Raw genomic sequence first — 16,674 nt, forward strand, 5'->3', positions numbered from 1 at the left:
AATCTTAATTTTTAAACAACAGCAACAATTGTATATCGAGCAAAGTCTTCAAAAGATACCACCCAGAACAACAATCCTAACTTAAAAATGAGTACACTTCACTCCCATTGATCCTTTACTTAACACGATTTTCTTTCAAGACAGTGATAAAATTAATCTACTTGTCTACTTTTTAAAGAAAAAAAGGGGGGGGAACAACATAGAAATCATATTTTTAAAAGAGAGAGGGGCTTGATCATACCTGAGTTTTTCTTAAGGGTGTAAGGAGAATAATAATACCTGTTTGGACAGAAGCTGTAAAAGTCAGCAGTAAATTTTAAACCCCAGTTTATTCAAAATATCTACCTCAAATTAACCCCTCTTTGAGGCTATTTGAAAAATTGAGCAAAATGTAGAATTTCTCTACCAGTTTAGGCAACCAGAGAAAAATCAAATCTACACTCTCGCTCCCCTCAAAGTTCCTGCCTTAATTTACCAGCCTAAAAGATTAACTGACCTTTGAGCTAATCCTCTAAAATAGAATATTTATTTAAAAAAAATTCCTCCACAGGCCCTCTGTAACATTCCATTCGATAATCTCAACAAAAGATCCATGGGGAGATGAAAATGTAGATGGCAGGATTATCGATTTGTCCGCTCAGGAGTCCAGTCTCATCATATGCTTGTCATTAATTTTTAATTTCAGCATTCTGTCCCCAATGGGAGCCCCATTGAGAAGTTATGCCAAGACTGGGGTAAGATGAGAGAGGAAGGAGGACAAACCCATCCAGGAACTTTTTCTAGTATCAGTTGATAAAGAAGAGTACCTCATCACATTTGCTTAAATTGTGTTAAACAAATTTTTTGCTGATAGTCCATCTCAACAAATCATAGTCATGTTCCTAAAGCAAAAGACATCATCCAAAAAGAAATTGAACCAGAACAGGAGAAAGCAGGGTAAGGAAGAAACACTCAAGTTTGGGGACGAAATGAAGCAGGTTAACAGAAAAGCTGGACTCAGCTGCAGCCCTATTCCAGTCTCCTGAGGGTGGACTGATATATGCTGGCCTGACTGTGGGTCAACAGCTAGTTTAACTCTACCTTGATCTGCAAGACTGGAAGCTTGTCCCTTGGTTTAAAGTGAGACCAACCCTTTGGCTTCATTTGAGTGAGCCTGCAGGCACTGTTATGGGGTGCGTTAGCATAGATAAAACGGGGAGAAACCAGAGTTTTTTACTTCATCCTCTATCCTCCAAAAAGATGTGCACCCCCAAAAGGAAATCCTGGCCACCCTGCAGAAATGAATATGTTGGCTATAGCCAACAATACAAAATAAACCAAAGCTAAAATGGGGAGAAGCCAAAGAAAGTGAAAATTTGAACATCCATACTACAGAAAAATCTGTCCCCATTTACCCACCCCAGAATCTTCTTCCAGACAATATCTATCTTTATCATCAACCACTTTGTAAATCAAATGTGATCCTAGGTAAAATGCAACTGATATAATGAAGGTACCAAGCAGCTTTTTTCTTACCTGCCACTACATTTAACTCCTTCAGAACCGTTTTCTCTGAATCCCTCAGCACTGCAACTTTCAATAAAAAAGGAACAACACTTAAATTGTGTTCTGCGTGTTATTCCTAGGAAGAAAGTGCTAGAAAGAGACTATTTTACTTTTTAAAACCATTATGTAGAGCTGTAGTATACCAAAGAATTAGAGCTTACTTGCTTGCCTGAAGTCATAGGGGCTGGAGTTCTCAAACATCAGCACAGGCAATAGGATTAAGGCACGCTGTTACTTGGGCACAAACTACATTATTCTAAAATACTTTATCCCTGTCTTTTTCTTATGAATTTACAGTATTTAATTACACTCCGTATTTTCATTTGTTTCTATGAATAATGACTTTATATAAATTTCATTGAAAAATTGTCAGTTCAAGATGCACACCAAGACTGAATTTAGGGTGGGGAAATGCAAACGGAAAGAAAGAAGCTAAACTTAAAAGAATCTGAACACACTAACTTTTTATTCAGTTTGTTTCAAAATAATATTAATCTAATAGTGAAATACTTTGATATAACAGCAATCAACATTTAAAGTATTTTATGTTTCAAAGTATGGCTCAAGGAACACCCATTGCTTAAATGCACTTAGACATAACAAGACAGTATTTTTTTATTGGCATCATTGACACCTATGAACAATAGCCTAGTAGATAGATTAAGGTTTAACCTTCCTTTTCTTTGGTGGCTGTTTAGAGACTTTAAAAGAACAGATAACTCATTTCAACAGGAATCTACTACTGATATTTACCTCTACATAATCTTTAGCTAAGACATGGAATGCCAAAAACAAGCTTTTGTTAGCTTGACCTCCTCCACCCCCTAACAACAAAAAGTTACTCCCAAACCCATGTTTTTATTTTAGATGTACTGATCTTCTAGTGTAAGGCTTGGCCCTTAAATACCAAATGCAACCAATGGCCAACAACCTGACTCCTTCTGGAGAATGAGAAGAAAGCAGAACGAAGAAATTTCTTTCAATTGTTTGGTGACTTTGTATAAATTTTAAGAGCTCAGTAAATCCTGATGCTTGGAGCTAAAATCTACTGGTAAATAATTACATTTCTTAGACACTACAGTCTTTATCTTGGTAAATAGAGAAAACACAGCTTCCCCAAATATATCATTCCATCTAAGCAATAGCTTAAAAACAATTATTAAATATTACCTCAAAACAGGGCTATGTTTTGTTTAAATTAGACATTTAACTGAAGATAAAATGCAAATGTCCATAGTTTAAAAAGGAAACAAAAAATACAAATTAACTGACCTAGTCTTTATCTGAGTTTATTAATACCATTTAAAATATTACAAATAAATCAATTACATTTCATGCATTTAAAATGCAAGTCTAAAATGTTCCAGAGAAAGGCTTTTCATTTCAATGTGAAATATCCAAATTATTTCAACATTACAATGAGCAATTAGTTTGCAGAATCTGCAAACATTTAAATGTAGTGTCAGGAGTGTTTATTATTAACAGTTAACAATATTACCTTCAGGAAATACACAAAGGCCAAAGTTAGTTGAGATTCACTTGGACATTTTATTTAACACATGGGTTTTTGGCAGACCCAGTTATTATGAAATATAAGAGAACTCTCACTTTAACTATGCCTGAACTGCCAGCAAATGCAAGTACATGCTTCATTAAATTAAGTGTCATCCCACATTTATCAAATATTGTCTTAGTTACAGTTTGATACCTATCTAAATTCATATTCGAGCAAAACTAGGCCCCGAAAGTGCGTTTGTGGCTCTGCACCTCCAGAAGTGAGTTCAAAAAATCTGCAGCTCATCAGAACTGCAAGAATAACTCTTAATATTTTCTTGTGACCAAAAAAAAAAAAAAAAAATCAAGTTTACTTCAATATATTTTCAAATATTTACTGGAAGTAATGTACAAGAAAAATAATATACAAAATCGTCTCCTGGACAACTGCACCTCGCACCCATACACTGGTGGAGTTATAGTTAATTGATACCTAATCTATAACTATTCTCCCATTGTACAAACCATTAGGTTCAGATATATCTTACAATTTTTTTCTGTTTTTCCCTTTTGGCATTTAAACTACAGCCTGGTTCGAAATAAACAATAGCTTCTTTACTTAAGTATATAAGTTTAAATCACACACACAAAAGTTAAACCCTAAGAATCTTCAACGAATTGCAAGAATTTACAGAAATGGGTACTATACAAATTGACTGCTGGACTAGCAAAAAAAAAAAAAAAGAGAGATTATGCTCGGGAGTGGTGAAAACGAGGTAGCAAAGGACAAACACGGAGATAGTTAATCTGGTCTCACCGGAAAAGGGTATTTTTGCATAAGAAAAAGACACCTACCCTCACCCCCACCCCCAACCCCATGTTAAGTTAATGCGATCAAAATAACTTTGGGATCAATATTAGCACAATTTTGAGAGAAAGACTTGCTTACTGATAGAGGAAAAACTACCTACAAGGGAAACCAAATAGAAGGATGCTGTTGTGTTTTCTTTAGATTTTCCGTTTAAAAAAGTTATAAAGATTAAAGAAGGCTGTTACATCGATTCACCAAGACTGCCCTTAGCTGAAACTTGCATCGGTTCCACCCCAGGGAACAAAGGGAAAGAGTCAGGGCTGGCGTTGGAGAGCAGAACTAGACAAACTCCGGGTCTCCGTGTCCCGAGATGGGCACCCGACAGGTCTGCGAAGGGCAGTCCGCGACGCCCGGCTGCAGGGCAGGGCGCTCCGCAACTCAGACGCCCGAAAACGCGGTTCTGGTACTGGTACCTAGCCAGTCGGCGGCTGGCCTACCCCGGAGGCCCTGGGTGGCGCTCAAGCTTGCTCAGCCTAGTGGTTAACCGCGCGTTCGGAGGCCCGGGGTCCCAGGCACAGGATCGGTCCAGCCTTACCTCCAGCGGCCACTTCCCTCTAAAAGATGTGCCCGTCCCAACTCGGGATGGTGAAGGGAGAACAAGGAGAGGACCAGAATTAAAGGCCTGCCGAGGGGCCGGCTGGGGCTGTTCTGGGCCCCACCGGTGTTATCCGGTAGAGAGACAGCTAGGGCCCAGGAGAGCAACGCGTGTTACTTACATGTCCACATTCCCTTTACAAAGTTGTCACAGAGAGAGTTAAAAGAGAGAAGGGCAGAGACAGAAAGACATAGTGAGCAGGGTGGAAAGAGACTGAAGCCAAAGCCAGGACCCACGAAGCCCAAACGAACCAAGGTGGGAGGAGGAAGGGGAGAGGGGCAGAGGCGGGGTGCACGTCACTCCAGGCCGTTTCGGTGCCCGGGCTCGGGGGGCGGCAGCAGCTCCGGGGAGTGGCAAGGCGGGCTGCCTGCGGCGCTGTGCTCGCTGTCGGTGTCGCTGCCCTTCTTGCCGCCGCTTCCGGACCCCGCCGAGCCGCCGCCGCCGCCGCTGTGCGTCTTCACGTGCTTGCTGAGGTGGTCGCTGCGCATGAAGCGCTTGTTGCACACCGGGCAGGCGAAGCGCTTCTCGCCGGTGTGGGTCCGAAGGTGCCGCTGAAGCTCATCGGAGCGCGTGAAGCGCTTGCCGCAGAAGAGCCAGTTGCACACGAAGGGCCGCTCGCCCGTGTGCCAGCGCAGATGCGCTTTGAGGTGCGACGTCTTGCCGTACACCTTGCCGCAACCCGGGATATGGCAGCTGTGCAGGCCCTTGCGCCGCAGGCTCGCCCCGGCCGGGCCCAGACGCTCCGCCTCTTGGCAGTTGGGGCAGTCGCAGGTGGCGCGGCCGGAGTAGCGGCGGGCTGAAGAGCGCGGGGAGCCCCCCAGAGGCGCCGACGGCCCCGCGCTCAGCATGGAGCCCCCAGCGCCGGCCAGCGGCGACGGGGCCGAGTCCGGGTAGGTGCCGGGCAGCACCGGCTTGAAGCCGTCCATGAGGTGTTGCCCCGCGGGGCTGAGCAGGTGCGAAGAGGCGCCGCTGCTGAAGGCTGAGTGGCTCAGGCCTGAGTAATCCGAGTTGTAGCCTCCGAGCGGCGAGTGCAGCGAGGTTTGGAGCCCCCCGGCGGCGGGGTGCAGGGAGCCGGGCAGCGCCGCCGCGCCATTCGGGTTCTGCACGTCGATCCAGCCCGCGCCCACGTCCCACCAGCTGGAGGCGCCTGCCGACCCCACTTCGCCGGCGGCGCCCAGGCCGGGATGCGAGGGCTTGAACCACGATTCGTAAGGGTGCGCCATGCCCACGCGCGGGTAGATGCCCTGTAGCCCGTCCACAGAGGTGTGCACCTTGGAGATGAACACGGGCTGGTGGGAGCCGTCCTGCGAGTGTGCCGAGGAACCGCCGCCGCCACCCCCGCCGCCGCTGCCCCCCGACACGCCAGGGGCCTGGAACACCGAGTAGTCGTTTGCGAAGGGAGAGCTCGAGGCGGCGGCGGCCGCGGCGGCGGCGGCGGCCGCGGCGCTGCTGGAGGTTAGGGAGAAAGCGCTAGAGCCGGGTGAGCCGCCACAGCTAAAAGAGTCGGACACCAGAGCCGCCGCCGCCGCCGCCGCAGCCGCCGCCGCCGCCGCGGCCGAGGACGAGCCGCCGTTTCTGGAGGGCCCTGACACGCCGAAGCTTGAGAGACTGGAGCCCACTACGTTGCAGCTGCCTGAGGAAGAGGACGAGGACCGTTTCCAGGGGTGGAAGCCTTTGCCGAAGGAAGATGAGCTGTCCGAAAGGGAGGAGGGAGACGGGCTGGGGCTGCCGATCTTATTACAGGTAGCAGCAAGCATGGCCAAAGGAGTCGATCCCAACCTCGGTTCTTCCTGAGAGAAGGAGAGGAGAAGGGGTGGGGGAGGGGAGGTGGGCAAAGGTCCGGTGGGGGAGGGAGGAAGGAAATGTGCATCAGTCCTCCAGTAGCCTCCAAAACGCCCCCAGTGCACCCCATTTCTCGCTGCGGCACGGCGCCACCAACTCACCTGGCTCCCCCAACAGCCCCGGCGCCCGGCTGCTTCCTACTCTACGGGAAGGGACAAGTTTGGCTGCCGGCGTCTGATTCGGGAGTAAAGCGCCATGCTAAAGAAGAGTTTGACAAGTATTCTCACCTAAAACAACACTCTTATGCACACAAGGCCCCAGGCACTTCGAAACAAACAAGCAAGCAAAAAGTCCAGATTGGGGAGGAAGGAAGATTCCTTTGCGGAGAAGCCTGGGGAAAAACCATTGGATTGGTTTTTTAAGAGCTACTCCTGAAATCCACAGAAGAGCTTTGAAAATCCTGTTGCAGTTCCCAGAAACCCATCCTGGGTTGTTTCTCCCAGGCCAAAAGACGTCAAACTATAGGGCTCGATCGCTCTCCCTGATTTTCTTAAAAAAAAGTCTACAATACTAAAAAAAAGAGAAAATGAGGGAGAGAGACGGGTTCAACGTACCTGCAAGACAAGGCGGGCTGAGGAAATTTTTTCAGGGGAAGAGAGAAAAATCTGCAATTTGCCCAGGAGGAAAAACTTGCTCTCTTTACCCCCGAAATCGTCTCACGTAAAATAGGCTGGACGCACGTCTCCGGGGCGGGGAGCAGCCGGCGCTGCGAGGTGGCTTGTCTAAATGCCCTCCGAACCTTTTCCTGCGCTGAAAAAAGTGACTCTGCCCCCCGCTCCCCCTCTTTCTTTTTTCTAAACTCACTTGTATTTAAAGGGGGGAGGAAAAAAGCTCTCAATAGAGACTGATAGCCCGTGGCCTGGCCGGGGCGACTTTAACCCCCTCCGATCGGCAATAAAAGAAAACTAATTAAACCAGCAAGAGAAAATCCTGAGACTCACCCCTAGAAGTGAAGTTGCCATCACACAAAAGTGCCCTCCTCCTCTCAGAGGATCTTTTTTATATTGATAAATCAGAGGCAGTGTTTTTTTTAGAGGTGTGCAATACAATGATCAGTTCCGCCCATTCCACCACAATTGTAGCTCCCTCTCCGGCTTTGAAGTGCCGCGGAGGCGCGGCCAGCCAATCTGCGGCCTCGCCGGGCCGCGCCGCGCGCGCGCCGTGAGGTCATCGGCGCCGCCGCCGGCCGCCGTGGGGGGGCTGTGGGGAGCGGTAGCGGGAGGGGCGCGCGTGACTGCGTGTGTGTTACAAAGCGGTTTTGTGTGTGTGTATGTAACTATGTGCGAGTGCAACCAAGCTGAGGAGAACACAGTGCAGCCGGGGGAGGGGGTGAGGGGATGCGGAGAGGTTGGGGACTAGAGTCTGGCAGTGTAACAGTGACGGGGGGAGGGGAGGGACAGTGCAGAGAGGGAGAGGGGGTTGTGAGTGACAATTTAACTGTATGTGTGACAAAGGGGAACAGACCAGTAAATTGTTGAGGGGAAGGGTGAGTGTAGTGTGACTGAGGGATAAACCTGGGGAGGGAAGAGGGACAGTGCAGTATAGAGTGTGTGTTGCGGGGCGGGGGGCGGGGAGTGTGATAGGTGGTGTCTGAGTGTGTTTGGTTTGGAGAAGAGAGTGAATATGTGGGTTTGTGTGTGTGAAAAAGGAGGGAGAGTGGATGAGTGTGTGTTCGCTTCACATGGGAGAGGCAAGGGCAGTGTGTCACAAACGTGGGGAGGGGGTCGTGTGTGCTTGTGTGAGTCTCTGCAACGAAACTGTTATGGAGAATAGGACCGGTGCAGTAAAGTGTACATACGTAAAAGAGAGACATGGCGATTTGAAGAGTGAAACTGACTGCGAAGTTGAGTGAGGTTGAATAAATATTCACAAATGCTATCACTGTCGCCAACTTCCTCAGGTTTTCTTGTAGCTCAAATCTTGATTGGTTTTCTTCCCCTTAATTTTTCGGATACTGTCACTAAATTTTAAAACAGAATCATATTAATACCATCCTCTCCTTTCCCGGCTTTACAGCGGAAGGGTAGAAATTTAGGGAGGCTGACGGGTATTTTTAGAGCGTTCTGGAGGGTGTGCGCCTGCGTCAAAGAGCTGTTACTTTGATGCGGTAGCTTTTTTTTTTTTTTTTTTTTCTTCTGAGGTGGGATTCGGCTTTGGAAGTGCAAGTCTCACTGTAGGGGAGACCGTGTGTTTGTCCCGTGGCGATGAGTAAATTTCAATACAAAAGGATTAGATTTAAAAAAGGGGTAAGAGTATTTTTTTTTTTTCCTGAGGGGTGAGAAATTGAGCGTTTTATAGAATGTAGGAGTTTTCATAGGATATCCCACCGCCTCTTTCTGAGAAAAAAAAAATCGGGATTTTGATTGAAATCTGGGGGTTTTATTTATCTGAGAAGAGAAACAAGCTTTTTACAAATCTTGGACCACGTGTATTGGAAGCTTCTGTGTCTAGTGGGGTTTGGGCCAGATATCTGTTAAGTGTATGCATGTGAACAGTTCAAATTTGGTGGATTTTAGAACTTGCTTGCCATTTGTGTTATTAGTTGCCTACAGAAATGTAATCACAATTTCACTGCCACCACAAGGAAACATCTTAAACTACAGAAAACACCACACCAGTGTAACAAAAAGTCCACAGCCTTTGGAGCCCTGTTGAATATCCATATGTTTTTAAAAAGTAATTCACATATTTAAGCAGTTACAAATGCTCCCAGAAATCTTATTTTAAGTCAGAATTGATTTTTAAAAAATGTTACTAGCTGAGAGAGGTGTTTTGTTTTGACAGAGGAAACTTTTCATTTTATTGTTGTTTTGAACTTTCCTCAAGTACATCACAGCTTCTGGGGATGTAAAAAAAAAAATCCTCCGGGGTTTACTGAAGTCCAAAGTCAGGTTGTAGCATTGTGTAAGTTTCATTGAACAGAGTTGAGGCTGATGTTTGTGGTGTGAGAGTAAGTGTTTCTGACCCCTTTATAACAGTGTTGAGATATTGACTGTACATCATATCTATTGATTAAGGGGATAAGGTACATTCTCATACTTTGAAGTAAGTGTGAAGTAAATTAATGAACTGCTTTCTTTCTCTGAAGGCTGACGCTTACCATAAATGTCGTGTTTCTCCCTGCAAGCACTCTGAATGATTTTAGCGTGTTGAGAAGGCGTGACAGGACAGCCCAGAAGGAGGAAGGGGTGGGGGAAAGGAGGGAACTCCGTTTAACAAATAAAAGAGAATTAACTTCATTGCTTTGGTCTCCTTCTATAATGATATTCATTTTAAAGACCTAATATACAGTTGTTCAAATTTGGGATTTAATTCTAATCAATACCGTCACCCTCAAAGGTGGAGAAAGAAAGCTTTAGGGAATACTCCCTTCTATGAATAGTTATTTATTTTATCTTTTTATCCTCCTATCTCTAGTAGGAAGTGAGGCAGGACTTTTGAAAAGTTAAAAGCTGATTCTGAGAGTAAACAAACATTAACCATTGTTTCCTCAAAAAATGCAAAAATTAGAAAAACACACATCATGTGATTACAAATTTGAGTATCTACTTCTAAGATTGTATTTATATAAATTCACTTTAGAATCATGTAATTCTGCCTAGGACAATGGGTCACAATGTTGTTGTAGATATAATGAGTATACTGGATTCTTCAGTTTGCATGAGGTTGACTTGCAGATTTTCACAAATGTTTGTATGTGCATCTTCATTATGAAAAAATATGTTTTCATATATATATATATATATAGTCCATTTACTCCCACTTTAAAATCAGGTGTTTATTTTATACTAGTATTGTCAAAGTTTCTTTTTCACACTACCCCTCACCCCAAAATAAGTGGTTAGTGTTTGTCCTAAGGCATAAGACAGAAGAATTAAAAAGGAAAGGCAAGAGAATTATATAATTGACCAAAAATTGAAACAACAATAATATTGAAACAGTGACTAGCAACCAACCAGACCAACAATGAAACTGGTCTTAATGGCAGCTCTTTCTCCACTTTGCAGAAGTGACTGTATTATTTTTGAATCCCCCCACAGGAGGGAACATCTGTAATCCATTGTAGATACAGTCTGTCGGGGAAAGCATGTCACAGCACATCCAGTTCAGTTTACCTTTTGTGATATTGATGACTGCTCTAGAGTATTAAACTGCAATAATATGGAGGTTTGGAAGGGGAAGAGGAAGAAAGATAGGAAGTGCAGGCTTTCTAACATCAATTAAAAGTTTCCCCCACCTCATAAGAAGTTTAAGTGCTGCCTGGGAGAGGAGTAGATGGATATTCTGCTGTTTCTTGCAAACCTGTGAGATCCACTTTCAATAAAGCTAAAATCTATTAGCATTCTGTATGCATCTGCAGCATAAATTTCATTTGAATTTCAAATTTAATAAACCAGGAGGTTTTTAATCATCCCTGGTTTTATTTGTTTGATATTAACATGCTTATTGACCGGGTCTGGTGACCAGTTTGATCATTACAGGACAGCAAAAAGTTAATTAAAACGACCACAGCCCCTTAATCATATCATCTGTCTCATCCATGTCGCTCTCTTTATTACCGGTGATGATGGATAGTCTCCCAGATTAATTTCTCTGTTTCTTCGATTTGGACAACAGCTTTTGGGACCTAATTTACATCCTGGGAACAACTTGCTCAAGTATATCTAACACCTTGCAGCTACAATATACATCAACATCTCTTTAGATAGAGTGGAAAAGGGGAGCTTTTTTGCTGGCTGGTTTGAAGACTAATCAATGCTGTGATTTGGAGTTCTCAGGTTTTCACAACCAAAGAAATAGAAGGTCCTAAAAGCAAATTAGAGGCCTCGGTCCGTGATTTTTCTTTTCGTGGAGTGGGAAGTGAAATATGCCTCTGCTGTTTGGTTAAACAGATTAAAATGTTTAGATAGAAGGACAAGTAAATAAAGCCATTTGTAACCATTGAGTACGATTGGGGATTTATAGTCGAAAACATCAAAGTTACCCAGGCTTTCAAGTGTCCAGCAACAGATCTACACCAAATAAGGTTTTGAACGTGTCAAGTGTGGTCTGGTAAATACACAGAGCTGAAAAAGCCTAATAAGAAAAAAAAAAAAACAAAAAACCGCACATGAACTATATAGGCGAGTACGTCTGCTGGGTACGTTTAAACAGGGCTCTTCGCTTCTCGGTTTCCAGAGCGTTGGCGGAACGCGCAAGCTCTGGAAGCTGATTTGGCTGGTGCCCGCTGAAGACCCAGGTGACCTGGTGGGCGCCCCTCCTCAAAGAGGGAGACAGCTCCCAATCTGTGGCCACTGTGCAGGGACCTCGCGCGCGGACTCCTTGGCTACTAAATAAAGCGTGAAGAAGGGTGGGGAGCGAGCCGAGCGCAGCCATCGGCTGCAAGGAGAAGCAGTCTGGGCCAGGTTGGGGGTGTCTCCTCGCCCGGAGCTCTTTGATCAAAGTTTCTTTGCTGCTGAAAAGAAAACCTGGCCAGGCATGAACCTGTGGATTCCCGAGGGGGCATCCTTTTGCTTTCGGGCGGCTTTACTAGGAAGTTGCCTAACATTTCCTGGGAAGGGAGGTAATAAAAGCCCCTCACTGGTGGCAGATTGTTGAGCCGTAGGTGGGAAGGGATCAGTCAGCCAGAGTCCAGAAAGGGCTGTATTTTCCTGATTGGAAAATGGGAACTTCCATACTGAACAATAGCCCCTATTAGTGAGGTTATTCGGTTTCAAACTACCCGGCCACATTTACAGCCGAGTCCTTACTTTCCTGGTTCTGCTTAATTGGATGCATTTGTTGACCACAGCGAAGCTGTGGTGACTCTTGATCTACGTGCAAGGATCTCCTGCAAAGCATTGCCTTGGCGACTTTTTTAAATAAATAGGGTCGCTTGAGAAAGCATATTGTTTCTTAATTGACTAGATTCCCCCCACCCCCACTCCGTATCATGCTGCTTAATATTTATTTTTTCTCTCTGCCACTTAGAAACACTCAAAAGTTAGGGACATTTTAATTAAAAGGGACTCATCTAACTTAGGATATTACAATGCTTTGATTCCTTTTAGCTAGGGCAGTCAAATTGCAGATATTCAGAAAGACAAGGAAGACTTTAATGTAGCAAACATATGAATGTGTTGGCAAATTCATAGATAGGAAAAACATGAAGATATTTACCCAAATAGGCATTTCAGCATATATTAAAGGAAGATAATAATTCCTTATTTGTGTGCATGCATAATGTTCATATCTTCATAGCATGTTGATACGATCGCGTGCTAGTTCTACAGGCAGGCGTGTACTCAATGGTATATTTCATATTCATCTCCCTGCTACCCCAAAGATGAAATTGATAATTAATTCTACAGCATTTCATATTCCTCTTTCATCATGTAAATGAAGGAAACACACGTAGGGAAGAGAGTTTGCTCATTTGTGGTGGGATGTGTGTGTGCGTGTGTGTGTGTATATTCTAGTTGAACAAGGCAAGAAAGAGAGAGGCTTAGACATTCAGACAAGTTCGCCTCTGATTTTTTCCTAGAGTGGATTTGTTTCGGCTGTTTTCTCTTTTGGTATTATATATCACTTTATCACAGCTAACATGCAGAGTTAAAAACTACTGAATTCTTATCCTCAACACTATTGATTTCTTTTCATTCTGTTCTGTTACTAGAGGAGGTAATGCTCCCAGATTACCTCCTTGGTCTCTTCCAGACGGTTGACAATTGCAATCGCAGTTTCGGGAAGATAAATGTTACTTTGGGAATTGTGTTTAATTACAAATAATCTAGGAGCTGCACCCAGTCTCTAGGTTTAACCACACTTATACATCATTGTACAAGATTTACAAATGGGTGATATTTGTAAAAGGGGATACAGTTCACTTTTGCAAAATCAGGGGGCAAACTAGGATGCCCCCACTTGGGGTTTGGCTCAGAGATAACATAGACCAGAAAACACTGATAACAAAAAGTGTGGGGCCTCAGAGTACTTGAAAGCTTAAGAAATCTTTTTCCAGTGAAGTTTACCTTCAGATCAATTTTATTAAAATGAAAACCTGAAAATAAACCAGTCTTTGTTGAGTCTTTAAAAATCTGTTATGTAAAACCATTTTTGTAGACAGCATTTCTGAATTCATATATTCAATTTTCTTTTTTTTCTCACAGTCCTGTAGATTTTCATTGAAATAGCCCAATGGTTATTTTTTACAGTTCCTCTTGTAACTCAGCTGCTACCTTTGTGTGTCTGATTCCTTGCTTCTAGGGTAGCTCAATTAGTGTTGTTTGTGTGTGTGTTCGCTTTTTTCTAATAGTCTTATTAACAAGAAAAAAGGTGGCGAACAGGTTATTCTCTTAACCTGACCTGGCTGTAAGAGTAAGATGAGCAGCACTGAACAGATGTCCCCATTTAAGCCGTTCCTTTCCCACATGCCTGCTGGATATTGCAGGCGCGCAGGAAGCTCGCTTCAAACCTGGCCCATTTCAGGCCATAATGGCCACGTTATTTCGGCCCAGTGAACACGAACAAAATCGCGTGCTTTAGAATCATTCGACTCTGAGTCCAGGAAAAGCAGGGGGTGTGGTGGCAGTGGGGGTGGCTAGGGAGGGGTGTGTACGAAGGGGAGGTGGGGTGGGGAGCCCATTTCATCTGGGATCTCAGGAAGAGAACTTGCTCAAAAGAATTTTTCCCTAGCAAATATGGTATAATTTACAGCGCAACTTAATAATCCGAGGGGCAATGCAAAAGCCCTTTGCGTTGTAAACTGCTTCTAATTACCTGCCAGAGCAATTAGCTGACTATCACGAAGAAATTAGATCGCTCAATGTAGCATAAATAATGCGAATAATTTTGTAAGAAGAATGGAAAGCGAGACCTGGTGTTTCTTTATAAGGAAATAACACCTCGTACTGTACGAGCCCTCCATGAACACATATTAATGTCTAGGCATGCATGGCAATGAGTCCGAGCAGGAACCCTCTGGCTGCTGTTCAGCACTTTTTCCGTTTACGTATGCGGGGTGAAAGTCGGCTTCCAGGCGTTCGATCTCCAGCCTTCCAGCTCACAGTAATTAACACATAGCGACTTCAATGGGAAAACCTGTTTTCCAGATGATTTTTACAATGCAGCTTTATGTCTCATTTGGCAGTTTAAATAGCTGGAGTTGTTTTCTGGCTTCATCTCTACTATCATCTGTTGAGCATATTTTGGTTAGAATACTGAATCTCACCCAAAACTTGGGTGCAGGCTTTCTCTAACTTTTTTTTTCCCCCTAAGAAGTAGGGCTATCAGAAGTCACTCTGAGGCCATTAGGGCAAAGAATTCTTGTGGAGCCGTGAAAGAGACCTGCTTTCCTGAATGAGATTGCCGGGTATATTGGAATATTTTGATGTGCTTCATTTTAACTTTTTATTTAAGTATATATATATATATATAAAGTATATATATATATAATTTCTCTTGATTGTTTCCTATAGGAAATTTATATGGTGAGTTCACACATAACTAAGCAAAAGGTTTTAAGTCAAGGGAAAACCTAATTTGGGAGGAAAGCTGACCGTGCATTTACGTGCCTGATAACAAACACTATCAAACTCTTCGAAATTTACTGAGTTTGTAAATCACAAATGAGCAGATTCCAAAGATGTTTGGAAGTCGAATACCTGTGCCAACACCTACACACACACGCGCGCGCGCGCGCTTTCCAGTGCCGCCGAAGTGAAGGGAGTCACGGGCCCCTCTTTCCCTGGTGAAAGAGATGGGTCACACGCTTGGGTCAAGTTGAATCAGTCTGGAGAGCTTCCGTGGTAATAGAACTGGACGTCCGCCCTGGTCACTGCAAAGGGTAGCTTGTGAATCCGGGAGCAGCCTGGTCGCGCACAGTCCTCAGGGTGTGTTCTGCCCCCCGCGACCCTAGTGGCTTAGGGCTAGCGCCGCCACACCCTCATACCCCACTCAGCCCTACACATCGAAAGCTTCGGCCCAGGTCATTGGTGAGCAACTTTCACGCCTGTTTTCACTGAATTTTGCAAGACTTCTCAATGGCCTTTGGCCAGACCAATCGTACTATGCCCAGTTTTCTGCTTCTGAGAAGACAGACTGGTGATTGGGGAGTTCTAGATGGAAACGGCAAGGAACCTCCGTGATTAACTGAGTCAACCCAGTCTACAAATTGAGTTTACTGCTGTTTATGGCTTCACGTCTATGCAGCCCTCCCTCTTAAATAGATGGGCGCTAGCCACCTTAGGCTCCTTTCCTGGAGCTTAGGGCTGCGGGGTTAGCGGGAAGGATATAAGGGTAATAAGAGGGGGACCTACTTAGCACACACCGCCCCCACCTTAGAAGGTGTTCGAAATAAAATATCTACATCAGCTCTAGGAAAGTCGTGACGTGATGCGCTAAACTTTTGAGTTCAAGGGCGTCTACCATACCCGGTGCGAAGTTCCCCTTTCAAATCCTTAAAGAAACGCCCATCTACTGAACAGGGGCACGTTTTCATTTAAGGCTTGACAAGTATTGACTTCTTTACTCAGCAGCGGTTACTTTTTAAGAGGAAATAAAACCTTGAATCTTGCTTATGGATTCTGGAAAAGTAATAAAGTTTGCCCAGATACTGAGAACGCAATTTTCCACAATCGCCTCACCGGAACAAACCAACTTAACGGAATTTCATTTTGCAGCTCGGTTTCTTTGGAACTCTTCGCACCACCCCTCCCCCAACGTCGCTGTGAAGATTCTCCCTCTTAAATGACAAGGATCTTGCTGGCCACTAAAGAAGGCTGCCGCCTATTTTAGTTCAAAACAAGAGCAGGACTGCAGGGTTTAGAGAGTGGGTAAGCGAGGTTCGAGCTTTTTCCTCTTGAAGTAGCTGCACTAACTCGCAATAGCCAAGGTAGTCCTTCTTTCCTTATCCGTTGTCTTTACTTAAAGGTTTCTTTCTAAAAAATTCTCGCAGCATTCAAGATGAGACAAATAAGCTGAATTGATATGTCTGTAATTGCTCTAAAAACATCTTCCAAAGGGGCCTCATAAGACAAACACGTAGCTCTTTGATCAACACTGAAGAAAGCAAACATTGGAAGGACGGAAGCCCACTACTTTGGAGTCTACACTATGCATTTACAGCCCTGAGATGGAATGTCCATTACCTTCAAAGGGGCAGCTATTAACGGCAGAACGTTCTCATTTTTCTGTAGATGGTACTTTTTTTCAAGATTACACCTGTCCTAATATGGGCATAATCTCCTCCTCATCCCACCTCATCCTCCTGAAGCGGGAAAACGCGCCCGCGCGCGCGCGCGCGCGCACACACACACACAATTGCTGCAAATTCAAAGGATTTGACAAG

The 16,674-nt window shown here is 44.5% G+C and overlaps 1 protein-coding gene across 2 annotated transcripts; it reads right to left on the reverse strand.

Moving 5' to 3' along the window:
- Nucleotides 1-3,071: 3,071 nt before the first annotated feature.
- On the reverse strand, nt 3,072-7,436 carry SP8 (Sp8 transcription factor). Of its 2 annotated transcripts, XM_055589456.1 has the most exons (3): nt 7,289-7,436; nt 6,449-6,545; nt 3,072-6,295 (listed from the first exon to the last, which is right to left on the reverse strand). In XM_055589456.1, the coding sequence occupies exon 3, from the start codon at nt 6,260-6,262 to the stop codon at nt 4,802-4,804; it is 1,461 nt and encodes a 486-aa protein (XP_055445431.1). In that variant the 5' UTR covers nt 6,263-6,295; nt 6,449-6,545; nt 7,289-7,436; the 3' UTR covers nt 3,072-4,801. The 2 variants fall into 2 exon arrangements, with proteins under 2 accessions (XP_055445431.1, XP_055445432.1); XM_055589457.1 differs by having other exon boundaries at nt 6,449-7,436.
- Between the last annotated feature and the right edge of the window lie 9,238 nt (nt 7,437-16,674).

This window comes from Bubalus kerabau, chromosome 8 (assembly GCF_029407905.1).
Source record: "Bubalus kerabau isolate K-KA32 ecotype Philippines breed swamp buffalo chromosome 8, PCC_UOA_SB_1v2, whole genome shotgun sequence".
NCBI classification, from domain to species: domain Eukaryota; kingdom Metazoa; phylum Chordata; class Mammalia; order Artiodactyla; family Bovidae; genus Bubalus; species Bubalus kerabau.

Excerpts from the sequence above, each read along its gene's own strand:
- SP8 (XM_055589456.1), bottom strand. The coding sequence starts at position 6,262 with ATGCTTGCTGCTACCTGTAATAAGATCGGCAGCCCCAGCCCGTCTCCC.